Source organism: Hylobates moloch, unplaced genomic scaffold, assembly GCF_009828535.3.
Source record: "Hylobates moloch isolate HMO894 unplaced genomic scaffold, HMol_V3 SCAFFOLD_13, whole genome shotgun sequence".
In the NCBI taxonomy this organism is placed as follows: Eukaryota; Metazoa; Chordata; class Mammalia; order Primates; family Hylobatidae; genus Hylobates; species Hylobates moloch.
Window position 1 is genome coordinate 25061855 of NW_026652288.1, and position 13211 is coordinate 25075065.

At 54.1% G+C, this 13211-nt stretch overlaps 1 protein-coding gene across 12 annotated transcripts in view; it reads right to left on the reverse strand.

Moving 5' to 3' along the window:
* Positions 1–8839: 8839 nt before the first annotated feature.
* Positions 8840–13211, reverse strand: part of DTNB (dystrobrevin beta) — a 297775-nt gene continuing 293403 nt past the window's right edge. For 9 of the 12 annotated variants that reach the window (XM_032172427.2, XM_032172422.2, XM_032172437.2 and 6 more), the window contains 2 exons: positions 10690–10721; positions 8853–8949 (listed from right to left, as the gene is read on the reverse strand). In XM_032172427.2, coding sequence (XP_032028318.1) covers positions 10717–10721 — 5 coding nt within the window. In that variant the 3' untranslated portion in view covers positions 8853–8949; positions 10690–10716. Of the gene's footprint in view, positions 8950–10689; positions 10722–13211 lie in introns of all 12 variants that reach the window. The other 3 variants (XR_004251289.2, XR_004251286.2, XM_032172425.2) reach the window with 2 other exon arrangements.

Here is a 13211-nt window from a genome sequence, read left to right on the forward strand (position 1 = left end):
ATCCACCGGCCCCAGCCTCCCAAAGTGCTGGGATTACAGGCGTGAGCCACCGTGCCCAGCCTGCCCTTGTAATTTTTAAGGTAAATCTGTGAAGAGATGTATTTATTTGGACTGTATGTGTTTCAGGTTGAATTGATTTTGTTTTGACACGTTGGTTCAAAATAAGGTGGACCCTTTGGAAAATCAGCTTGCTGAAGCCATTTATTCAGCTCAGCTCGAGGGGTTTAATTGAAAACAGCTGAGACACACTGACATCACCACAGGCCTCCAGACTGAAAGGGACCTCAGAGGAGGCGCGCTGGCTCAGAGGAGGGAAAGCCTGGCTTCAAAAGCCAGAGCCAGTGAAGCAAAGTTTTATCCGAGGAGGAAGGTTTTGCTGTAAAAATAGTTCCTTTAGTATGTTTTTAAAAAACAAAGAAGCAAGAGGAGCTGACCAGGCATATTTAAGAGCTTACAAGAGTAGGGAACAGTGAAGAACTCACTGAAACTCTGAAAGCAGCCTTGGATAGGCTGCGATGAGCAAGTGAATGGACGTCATGAGACAGTATGGTTTCTGTTATTTCCTAATTTGCTGCCATTTTATTTATTTATGGTTGGAGTCTTCTTCCCTTAGCACTCTTCTGTCCCCCATATTTGGTGCTGAACAATTGCTTTGTGCGATCGTGTTTCTCAGGTACATCCTGCAGCCTCCTACCTTGCGCTGCAGAGATAACATCTAATGCACAGCTGGGCTCAGGGACCTGGCGCTCCTGGTGTGGATGGCAAATGAAGAACTGTATCTCATTTTCATGCAACTTGTACCTATTTGTCCCACTAATTTTGCAAAGAAAAGAAGCAGAGAGAGGAGGAGGATGCCCTCTGTTTGGCCACATTAGTGCAGACCAGTCACTGGAGGACCTGCTTCTGGGAGGATGAATAGCCCATGTGGAGGGGCCCTACCATCAGGTGGTCAGGAAAGCTTGGTAACCAGGCCAAAAGCATCGTCGTCAGTGCCAGAGGATGCTTGGTGAGGTGACTTAGGCAGGGAGGGTGGGGTGAAGGCTCAGTTGGCCTAAGGCCAGGATATAAAGTGAGTGATGTAGCATTTTTCCAGGGGAAAGTGTCCTTACACACCCCATCCAAAGGTTTAATATGACTCTAGGCAGCAGGACCAGCTCCTCTGGTGACAGAGGAGGCCTGGAAGGGGCAGCACACCCCGCAGGGACCCCTCCACTCCCTCCCTGTGTGGCCCTGGGCCATCTGATTTGCTTGGCTTCGGCTTCTTGAGCTGTCCTGATGATTCCTTCACACTTTAACGTTCTATGATTTTCTGACTAGCCCTAACCCTTAAGTGGCAGCGGGAATGTCACAGCCTCTCTGTGGGGCTAAAGATTCCATATCTGTTGATTCCCCCCCTACAGAGTCTGGAGTGGGTGTTGGTGGAGTCCGGCGAGTCTCTTTAGTGTGAGGCCTGGCCAGGGAGGAATGTGACAGGTGGGGCGGGTGATCCTTCAGAGGAGCGGGGCCCCCCAAAGACCTTCCAATCCTGCCCTGCAGAGCCAGGGTGCAAGATGACGGGCCCCAGGATGTTTTAAGGTGAAAAAATAGCAGATCTGGGTGATTATTTCTCCACTGTGGTTTTCAAAACGGGCAAACTAGGTTCCCATTAAGCCAACTGACTCAACACTCCACTTCTTTCCCTGAGCCACTCCCTGCTCTCTCCCCCAAAATCTTCTTTGAAATCTTGCTGCCATTCCATCACATTAGCAAGCTGACACTGTGGTGAGGACTAAACTCTGATTTTTTTTTTATCTTGCCCAAATTCCTATCTAAGGGGTCTGGGGAGTCATGCCCTACAAATCATAAATTCTCATCAGATGGGTTTTATTTAACCCTATATATTGTGACTTACTTTCCAGCCTGACTCTGGCTTGCATAATGTTATGAGACAAGGAAGAAAATAAAAATATTTTACCCCAAAACATGTTTCTTTGCCATATTTTGAAATGGCCCTGCACAAAGCTGTTTTTTGTGGGGGGAAAATCTGCATCTGCAAAGAATCTCTATTATCGTAGCTAGATCTTTTTCTTCCTGACCCTGCCAATCCTAAAGAGATGAACTAAGATCTGAATAGGAAACTTTTGTCATCTGTTGTCTCTAAGGGCAGCCACTATTAGACTTCAAAAGAACTTTTCCCACAATCTTTACCTTAACCTGAACATTCTCTTTCTATGAATCCCAGGTCTTTAGACAAACTCAACCAATTGTCAACCAGAAGATGTTTAAATTCACCTATAGCCTGGAACCACTGCCCCCCCCACCCCTCCCCCCTCCCCCACCTTTGAGTTGTCCCGCCTTTCTGGACCAAACCAACGTATTTCTTAAATGTATTTGATTGAAGTCTCTTGTCTCTCTAAAATGTATAAAACCAAGCTGCGCCTCGACCCCCTTGGGCACATGTTCTCAGGACCTCCTGAGGGCTGTGTCACGGGTCATGGTCACTCATATTTGGCTCAGAATAAATCTCTTCAAATATTTCACAGAGTTTGACTCTTCGTCGACAGTGGGAAGTGATGGAGCATCAGAGCCCAACAGACAGATGGGGTTTCTCCTTTCTAACTACATGAGGACGCCGATCTCTTCAGGCCCTGTTCCCCTAGGAATCGATAACATCACATCACAGTTTTGCTGAGCAGATGACACTAAGATCACACAGGTGACCACACCTGGCACACAGTAGGCACTTCACATGCACTTGTTCCCTTCCCTTTAGAGCCAAGCCCTCTTGAAGAAACCCACCTGGATCTGGTCACCAGTGACTCAGAAGCCCAACGTGCGTGCAGCTTACAGAACCGCCACGCGCGATCCTGTGTGTCATGATCTCGCTATTCTTTCGGTTCTAGTGTTTTCCTTTATGCACTGCCTCCTAGGTGTCTTTAAGCAGCTCTGCTCTCTGGTTTCCCCAAGCAGAGTTCCATTTTCTCGGTACCTCTCCACATGCCTGGATGGTGCTCTCTAGCTGTGGTTGGGGCTGGCTGTGGTTTCTGAGCTTCTAAGATCCCCCAGACCCCTGCTGGAAGTGAGTTCCCGCCTTGGGTGTGCCTGAGTGTGCTGAGTCGAAAGGCATTTTTTTTTTTTTTTTTTTTTTTTGCGGGGAACTGTGTGTGCACAACACAGCGAGGGAGTGACCTAGTCCAGGGAGCCTAGTCTCCCCTTAACACAGCATGCGGAAGAATAAAGACCTAGGCTCTATCATAAAATGGGGGCAGGTAAAGAGCAGTTAGGCGAGGGGGCGTGGGCCGTCAGGGTAGGGGCCTCAGTAAACAGAATGGAACAAGGGCCTCTCCCAGCTCCACCCTGGCTTTAAACCCCATGGTTTGCAGTTCGGCTCCAGAGGCCTCCCAATGACCCCAATCTCATTCCTCTCGACTCAACAGTGATGGTGGAAGGCAGGAAGATAAGCTGGACTCCTTGAAGCCGACACCCCCCAGGGAAATTCCATCACCCGCCTTGAGCACTGTAGACCGGGCTAGGGTAAGGGTGGGATGTGGGGAGAAGGGCGGGGCTGGGGAGATAAGAGCCTTCTGGGGTGGAGGAGGCAGCCAGTGAGGTCAGGGCCTGCGCGTGGGGCAGGGGCCGGGCTAGGGGGCAGGATCCCAGCGGAAGGTCATCTGCAGCCCTGGCCCTGGCTAATGGGATATTCTGGTGGAAAGCAAATGGGGATCTAATTAGGGTAAAATCCAGGGCTAATGAGCTGTGGCAACAACGGGACAAAGGAATGATTCCCACAAGCCCAGGATGCGGCTCGGAGAGTCCACCTCAAATCGGCCTCCTTCTCAGCTTTTCTCCCCCAGGGCCCTTCCTGGCTTCCTTCCTCTACCTTCCCTGGCCTCAGACCTGCCGTGCGGCCACTGTATCCCAGTGTCCATGGCTCCCCGTCAGCTCCAGCTCTGCCTCTCTTCTCATCCCTTTCGTTCTCTTTCCCTCTCCTTGCCCCTGGTTCTTCAGCCCACGTGTCCCTGGCGTCACCCTGCTGTTCTCGGTATGCCTCGTTTCTTTGTTCTCCTCCGGGAGTGGGAAGAGCTGGGCTCTGGGCTCCCGGGGTAGGCTGGGTGGCAAAGGGTGAACCCGGAATGGTTGCCTAGGCAATGAGGAAAGTAGGACAAACACCAACCAGCAGTCAGGAGAAAACAGGAGCCCACGGAGGAGGGGACTGTGTCCCAGCCCAGCCTGGAGACCTCCTTGCTAACCCTCAGCCCCACTGTCCCCAGCCTGGCTCATCCCCAGGAGCCGGTCCAGAAGGAAGCTCGAGCATCTCTGCAGGAGCTCCCGCCTGGCTCCCTCACAGCAGACATTTGCGCCAGGCCCTTGGGCCAGAGCGATTCCTGGGCCACCTGCCTCCTCGCTGCGTGGCCTCCTTCTCAGCAGGCCCAGGGCATATTCCTTTTTCCAAAAGACCAGCCCATCAGGGCACCCCTAAGAGGGCACACGAGCAAGGCCAAGGAGGGCAGGGTCCTCACCAGGGCAGCTCCCTGCTGTTTCTGGCTGGGAAGCAGAGGACCTGCTGCTTCTTGTCGGCACCCATGGCCAGTAGGTTTTGTGGAGGAGGAAGGAGGAGCCACAGGGCCTCGTCTGAAGGAAATGAAGAGGCCTGGGATTGGGAGGAGCTGTGGGGAGGACTTCTAGACACTTCAGACGTGGAGCCCAGGCTGAATCTCCTCAGTGAGGGCCATGGGTGCCTGGCACAGGAGGCCTTTCCAGGCGGGGAGGGAAAGAGACAAAGTGACTAAGGTCTTGGGACCACGCCATGGTGGTGGAGACAGTGTGGCTCACGCGCTGAGGCCTGAACAAAAAGCCTGATGGGTACAGGTGCCCTTCAGGCCGGAAGGCGGGGGGCGGGGTGGACAGCTGCCCCAGTCCTGAGTCAGGCGCTGAGCCAGAGGCCTTGCTTTCCTGGGCTCCAGCACAGGCTGCTCTCCCGGGGAGAACGGCAGCACCTGCGGCCTGCACCGTTCAAGCCAGGGGCCCGCCAGGGTGTGCCCGTGGCCACGCTTGTGCTCTGAGGACTCTCTGTGCCCCTTGCCAAAATGGGTGAGATTATCTGCCTGTGCCACTACCCCTGGCTTCAGGCCTATGAACTCTGCCTGGGAATGTGGCCATGGCTGTAGGCCAAGCTTCGGACAGGTGTTTTTGCCACCTGGTTGAGGACTTGCTGGGGCTGACCGAGGCCATCACTGACTGCGTGGTAACGGACTCTTTTTGAGCCCGCAGTGAGCTGGGTCCCAGGGGGCTGTAAGGTCTCTGTATGTTTGCTGTGACTTTTGAACTCAAGGACACACCCCTGGGTTCCTCGGGTCCCACTCCTCCCAGTCTCCCATCCCACCCCTGAGCCCAAGGACCCATCCTTCTCAGCACCTAGAACAGACAATGAGTAGGGACCACAGCCTTTTCCTCCCCAGGGTGGCCTCACTTTGCACCCACTGTCCTGAGTCTGATGTGTTCATAGGGCAGCCCGTTCCTCCAAGCCCACCCTTCACTGTACAGTTGCAAACCCAGACCAGATTCCAACCTTAAGCTCTAAGACCCTGGAGCCAGTGAGGCCTGAAGGCCTGAGGAAGCGGCTTCGTGCCCAGCACACAGTTGGTGCCTGTGAAGCATCTTCCTGAATAAACAATAGTCCCACCTCTAGCCTGTGAGTCCCTTCTGAATCTCCACCGTTAGCAGTGACAGGCTCCATTTACTTCAGAAATACAAGGATGGCTACCTGTTGTTTTCGTCTTCAACACCTGCCTCCCATCCCCATTCCCAGCAAGTTCTAGTTCTCATGATCTCCCTTAGAGATTTTAAATTTTCAACATGAAAGCACTCACAACCCATTCAAACTATCACAGAACTAGTAGACTCGTATTGCTTTCTGGAACTGCTGAAAGGATTTGATGCGCATTTCTTTTATGCCATGGTCCTACCCCAGCTGTCCCCCCTTGGAAGTAGGAGGCAGAGGGAAGACGGAGCCAGTGTCCTCTACCTGTTTGCAGACGCGCCTGTGCAGGAGGCAGGAGAGACTCCAAGCCCACTACCTACAGAGTCCTGGCTTCTCAAGTGAGGTTAAGTGCAGAGAAGGCACCAGAGTCCCTGGGATCTGCTACTTTAACTGGGGAGGCCTGTAACATCGAATTACTAGGTTCTCTAGTAATCATTTTCCCTCTGAAAAGAAAATGCCCAGGGGAGACGGAGCTTCCGGTAGGCTGAAGCAGCCCATCTGGGCCTGGATGTTGTTTCGTGTGGAAGATGGTATTTGCATCCTGGGGAAAGCATCTTGGTGTTGAGGCTCTGGCTGTGGGGGTTAGGTGCCTGCAACATCCCCTCTCCCCTGTCAACCCTCCTGAGCCAGGCAGGCCTTCAGCACCCCCTACCACTGAGACTCTAGACTGAGAAGTAACCCCATCACTGGGCCTCCATGATGTTGGTCTTCTGTAACTTACAGGCCTGCCTCAATGCTGCCCACCTTCATGTCTGGGAGAGTCTTCATTGATTGCTGGGGACCAAAACCAACTTAGACTAGGGATCCCAGTTCCAGCACACATGCCCAGGGCCCTTTCTTCATTTAAAATAGACGGCTGACTCTGGCCCTTCTTCACTGACGGGCGATGGCTTCCTGCACTGCTTTGTTTTCTTCTTTATCCAAGTGTTGTCCTGTGAATCTCAGAGGTCTTTGGACCAACGGCACCACCATCACCTGCGAGCTTGTTGACTGCAAATTCTCTGGTTCTACCCAAGACCTGCTGAATCTGAGACTCTGGAGGCATGGCTGCGCTATCTGTATTTTAACAAGCCCTCCAGGGGATTCACGGGCAAGCTTAAGTCTGAGAACCACTGGTGCAGTATATTACCTAGGGGCCCTGAGTAGGACACCTCATTTAGTTTTCTGATCCACACAAGGAGAACCCGTCCGGGCGCACAAGGCTTGCGGGTACAGAGAGTGTCTTCCCAAGGCAGGCTACCTACCTCCCACGCGTCCAGCATGTAAACCATCAGCTGACTCCTGACAGTGCAGAGGCCAGAGGCCAGACTGGGAATCCACCGGATGCTTCTTCATAAGCTCTTTTCTTCCAGAAAGTGCAGCAGGAAGTCAGATGGCTGTAGGCATTGCCATAGCAACTGCACCCCTCCGAAGCGCTTACGGGCTGCAGGAGCACAGTAAGCAGCCCGAAGAGGAGCACGTCTGCCAGTGGATGAAGCCTCACCAGCAGATGAGAGGGTCTGCGAAAGGAAGAGGAAGCTCAAGGTGGCTGGGACTTATGGACAAGAACTCGCTGGAGCTGTTGCTTCCTCAAGACCCACGATGCATTTGGTAGCCCTCCCGGGGTCCTCCAGCACTGCAAAACAGTGCCAGCCCAGGCTGTGGTGCTGCACAGCAGCCTGGCTCACCCAGGAGTCAGTGATGCTGCAGTCTCTCAAAAGACCGTCTACCTAGGTTAAATTAGGCTGCTCTGTGGTCACAGAGCAATTAAGATGGAAGTGCCCATCTTCCTTCTGTGATGACCACCTGTGTTCCTCGACAGTACTGAGGAAAGGGACCCAGTTCCAAACGTCTGACAGGGATGTGGGTCCTAAAGCAGATGCCAACAGTCATGAGGGAGCTCGGGGCTTAGGTAATGGCGGGTTTTCTAGCTCTACAAGAAATAAACCTTAGCAAGAACCGGTATCACCAGAGTGCACCTGGTATCTGAGTGCTGGCCTCAGAGCTGAGGACACAGAGAGTCAGCAGCGGATCGGGCAGAGAAGAGCGCCCCACGCCCTTGGAAACAGGGAGCCCTGCTTGCCTGAAGGGCCAGAGAGGGGCCACGGTGAGCGGAACCCCGTGGAAAGCTCGTGGGGACACAGTGCCAACCAATGGGAAGATGAGCTATGGGAGAGAAGAGACAGAGAGGAAAGGATGGAAGGAGTGAACACCCACCCCTTCTATTTTACCCTGACTGGGCCTTGGCAGGCTTCCCTGGGACTCCATCCGTGTGCGGCCAGGTGTTGATCCCACCGTCTCTGCACAGACCTCCTCAAAGCCAAGGGTAGGGGTCTGCAGAGGTGGGTGGGGGATGCTGGGGAGCCAGCTGTGGGGCTTCTCGCTTCATTACAGTCACTGCCCTTTATAAATATTTATAGCAGTTCTTCTGCTAAAAATAACATCCTGGAGCCCAAGGAGGAGGAAAAAATAAATGAAAATCACCGGGAACGGGACTTGATCACGTGTGACCGAGCCCAATCGACCCCTAAGGGGAGAGGCTGCGAGCAGCGCCCCCTGCGGCGCGCCCCCTGGCGGCCACGGAGTCCTCGGCGAAGAGTCCCTCCCGCCCTCTCCGAGGAGGCTCAGCCCGGCTGCGGCACGCGGCTGGGTCTCCGCCCCTCCCTCCCGGGCTGCAGGCGGCGGCATCACACGGGGCGGGCGGAAGCCTAACCAGTGTGAGACTATTTTTAGCACCGTGGCCAGGGTGTGAATGTCTACAGAGCCGAGCAAGGCCTGACGCTTTCTTTGCACGCTGGAAGAAACCTGTTGGTTTTTAAAGGTCAAAGATAAGGAAACTTGTGCCCCCACGTTCGGGAGCACCCCACGTGCTGGCCAGACGCCAGGAAGAGTTTCATCAGGTCACAAACACACAAGAGCTTAGTGCTTTTTCTTTTCTCTTTTCAACCTCCAAGTGAATTCCCGATGCGGAGATGAGACCATGCCCTGAGGGGAGTGATGAAGGTGCTAGTACATGCAGGGCTGTGCAGGGGAAGGCCCACCAGCTGTGCCACGCAGCCCCTCCCCGCTTCCCACCGGCTCTGGCTCCCCTCTCCCTGGCGGGTGGAGTGACGTCTGGCAGCCTGCAAGCCTGGTCCAGGTGTGCGGTGGAAAGATGGAGAGGAATGTGCCTCTGGGGGAAGACCTTGCCTTCGCCATGTCGGCGCCAGCTTGCTCCTCGTCCTCTGTGCCTGTGCAAGACACGCTCACCGTTAGTCACGGGCACTGTTGAGGGTTCAGGACAAAAGCTGCTAACATCTACTGTGAATAGGAGGCCCTGCAGGGAGGGGCTGCTAGGATGCTGGGTGCCTTTCAAACGTTGGGCTGAAGGGTGGTACCTAGGGTCCTCTGCCATCATTCCTAAGGGTCAGGAAGTGTTTCCGTGGAAGAAAGAACTGGGTTCACAATGCAAGGCTTGGAATGGGGTGATTTCTTGGGGAGGATTGCGGCCCAGGAGAAGGGCAGGGAGGACTGAGGTGTGCCGACGAATACTAAGAGGAAAGGGAGGAAGCCTCAGCACCAGGCCAGCAGAGCACAGGCCTGGGCATCCATGAAACCGAGGCACCCAAGTTTCATGTTTTTAGTTTAACTCTTGGCTGTTCGTGTTTCTCATCACTCCTGATGTGGGTCAGAGAGGGCAGGATTAGGAGGCAGAAGACCCAGCTCCAATTCTGCTTCTGGCATGGAGCTTCTGGTGTGGGGCTTTGGTTTCCTCCATGTGCAACAAGACGGTGGGGGCACATGGCTCTGCCACGTTCTCTTGCACCCCAGTTCCTTCTGCCCCAGGGAGAGAGGGGCTCTGGCAGGCTCCTGCAGGGTGAGTCAGTTCCTGATTTCCCTCCTCGGCTGCCACGGCCTAGGCTTGCTTGGGAAAGGGCCTTGCCTGAATGTGCACAGTGAGTTTAGGGAGAAGCCTCTCTCCAAGCCCCTGGGGCGCTGTGATTTCCAGGGCAGCGAGAGAATGTGCATGGCCCAGGTGCTACCCATCCCTCAGCTCACACAATCCTGAGTCAGCACAGGCCGAGGCTGCAGGGGTCCTGGGGGAGCAGAGAGAGCCCTTCAATGGCCTGGCACGGTTGGGCAGAGAGGGCTGAGGGCCAGAGGCTATTCCAGGATGACACGACTTGGGAGGGTCTGAAAAAACCCCTTTTCTGGGTTGTGGGGCTAGGGCCCTGGCTTTTTCATCCGAGGAAGATGCCTAATTTTTAAATATAAGAAGTGGGGGAGTGCGGGGGAGGGAAGACAAGATTTTAAAATGGAGAATTCTGGTATCTTGGTGCTGGGACTAGAAAGAGTTAAGGTGTTGAGCTGGAAAATGGGAATGACTAATTCCTAAAGGCAATGAGCATCTGCCACTGGAGCAGTCCGTACTTTCCTGCATTGCTTCTTCAGGAAGTGAGAACGTGCAGCTTGGCCGGGCACCATGGGAAGCAGCTTGGTCAGCCCTGTAGTCAGTGTGATCCTGCATGAATCACATGTCTGTGGGTCAGGGACTGTGATTCGGTGCAGTGCTGGGTGACAAAATCCAGGGACGCACTGGCTGTGGTTTGGATCCCAGGAAGGAAGTAGGCAGTGGCTGTGGGAAAGGAGCATGGGAGGCAGTGCTCCCCAGGGAGGTGGCCTTGCTCAGCACGCCCTGTTTCAGCCAGCAGTGTTGGGGCTGCCAATGCCATCCCAACACAGAGGACACCAGGCCATGCCCAAGGACCAGGCCTGCAGACAGTGCTGTGCAAGATAGGGCACAGCCTAGAAACAGGGCAAGGAGGGCACATGGCCGGGGTGGGCAAAGGGAAGGGACAGTTGGGCTCTTGCATCTTCACCTGTTAGGACTGCCCTGGCTAGGGATCTGTGACTGCAGAAAGGGAGAGGAAGGGAAGATGCTGAGGAAGGAGGGAGGGGCCGTGGGGAGGCAGAGGACTCTTTGTACTCACCTGAGCTTCCTGTGTCTGGCTCCTCTGCTAACCTGTGGCAGCACGGGCAGAAACAACACACTGAGGTCATGGCCTGGTCTTCTCATGCCCCAGACTATCTCAAAGGGGCTTCCCTGACCCACCCACCCCAGGGGCTTCCTTGCTTCTCCCCTGTTACTCATTTGTTGACTTTTCCCACCTGGGTATGACAGCAGGGTGGAGTCATACTTTCTACTACTGTAGCCAACCCGAGGCAGCCATGGAGACACATGCTTCTCAGGAGAAGGGAAATCATTAAAAAATGGAATCAAAGCTCCTTAAATCCAGGGAGCAGTTACATGAGGGGGGCAAAGCCCACTCAGCTCTGAAAGTTCCCCAGGGGAACATGACTGCGCCTTGGGTGAGGGCAGTCCCCCTCCTGCAGATGGTCTGCGCTGAAAAGCCATGCGCTTGCCCCCCCGAGGCTCGAGCACTGCCCGGCCCCTCCCCAGCCTGTTCTGCTCTCTGAGGGCCACTGCTGTCCAGCCTTGCACCAGGGCTCTTTATGGATGCAAACTGGATTCACAGCCCCCATGCTGGGATGGCAGGGTATGGGAGGGGAGATGCGGAAGGACACAGGAGCATAACATGAGGCTCTGGAGTGTGGAGATGATGTACTATGGGGGAAGGTGTGTTAGTGTGTGCTTCTTCTATGTGTCTTGGTTACACTTCTCTGAGGAGATGCGGAGGAGGCAGGGTACCCCGATGGAGCAGAAGCATTCCCCAGGATGCAGCCAGCCAGCTAGGGGCAAACAGGGAGAGGCGTGAGGCAGGGGTGAATATGGCAGGGAAGTTCAGCTTGGTCTAGATTCTTCAAAGGTTCCATTTGACTCTCACGGTTTCCCTATCGAGCAGACTATGTTTGCCTGACAGTGCTGACCAAATTCTGTTTATATTACGTCAGCATGGTTTCAACCCCAAAGCAGCAAATATACTCTCTCTCTTTACAGTTGACAGTTACAGATCTCTGGTGTCCAGGTGGCTGCAGTGAGTTCTAGGTCTGTAAAATTTCAGGCGTAGCTCATGGCAGAGAATCAGGAGGTCCACCCATAAAAACACTTAGTCTTATAAAAATGCCCATGTATGAGCTACATTGTAGTTTCAGGGACATACATATCCTAGGACCTATATCATGTGGAGAGCCAAACATAAAAAACTCTACCATCTCTCACCCCAACTCTTAACACTTGGCCTTAGGGATGACACCAGAAAGCCACATAAGTAAAAATTCAGGCATTCCCACAAAAAGATTTCACATAGACATACAGACATTCTGGTATATGCACTGAAAGACAAGGAGCTCTAAAGGCAAGAGGCACAGAAAGAAGAGATGCAGACAGGGCAGTGCAGGTGTAAAGACAGTGCCTTGGGGCCTGGAGGCCCGGGTGAGGGAAACCCAGTCTGATGCGGACAGGGCAGTGCAGGTGCAGAGACAGTGCCCTGGGGCCTGGAGGCCCGGGCGAGGGAAACCCAGTCTGATGCGGACAGGGCAGTGCAGGTGCAGAGACAGTGCCCTGGGGCCTGGAGGCCCGGGCGAGGGAAACCCAGTCTGCTGTGGACAGGGCAGTGCAGGTGCAGAGACAGTGCCCTGGGGCCTGGAGGCCCGGGCGAGGGAAACCCAGTCTGATGTGGACAGGGGAGTGCAGGTGCAAAGACAGTGCCTTGGGGCCTGGAGGGCTGGGCAAGGGAAACCCAGTTTGAGGTGGACAGGGCATTGCAGGTGCAGAGACAGCACCCTGGGGCCTGGAGGGCTGGGCAAGGGAAACCAGTCCGATTCCCATGTGAGGCATGGCCCACTCAGACTCAAACCAGGATAAGGGCTGGAGTTCGTGGCCAGGGCAAGGCCTCAGTGGCTAGGGCAGAGTCCTAGGTTTGCTTTGGGGGAGTGAAAAGGACTGAGGAGAGGCCATGGGAAAAAGCTACTGGGGAAGGGAGGGGCAAGTGAAGGGAAGCCAGAGATGCAGCTGTTACGTCTTCAGCCAGGAACATTCCACATGAATGCTAGGATTTGGTTGGCATGTGCGTGTGTGTGTGTTCGTGTGTGTGTGTGTGTGTGTGTGTGCGCATGCGTTTGGAGCATGTGTTTACACCAGTGTAAATTTATCTCTGTGTATCTCTTCACCTTTTGCTCTCCTGCCTTCTTTCTTGTCTGTGTGGGGAAGTCAATTGTTTCTACATTTCTATGAAGCATTCCTGGATGTCTGAAACACTACTGCTCTCTAATGTGACCTTTTATTTTTATTTTTTAGATAGGGCTTTGCCCTGTTACCCAGGCTGGAATGCAGTGGCGTGACTATGGCTCACTGCAGCCTTAAACTCCTGGGCTCAAGCAATCCTCCCGCCTCTGCCTCCAAAGCAGCTGGGACTACAGGTGTGCACTACCACATCTGGCTAATTTATTTTTTGTAGAGATGGGGTCTTGCTATGTTGCCTATGCTGGTCTCAAACTCCTGGCATCAAGTGATCCCCCTGCCTCAGCCTCCTAAAGTGCTGGGATTACAGGC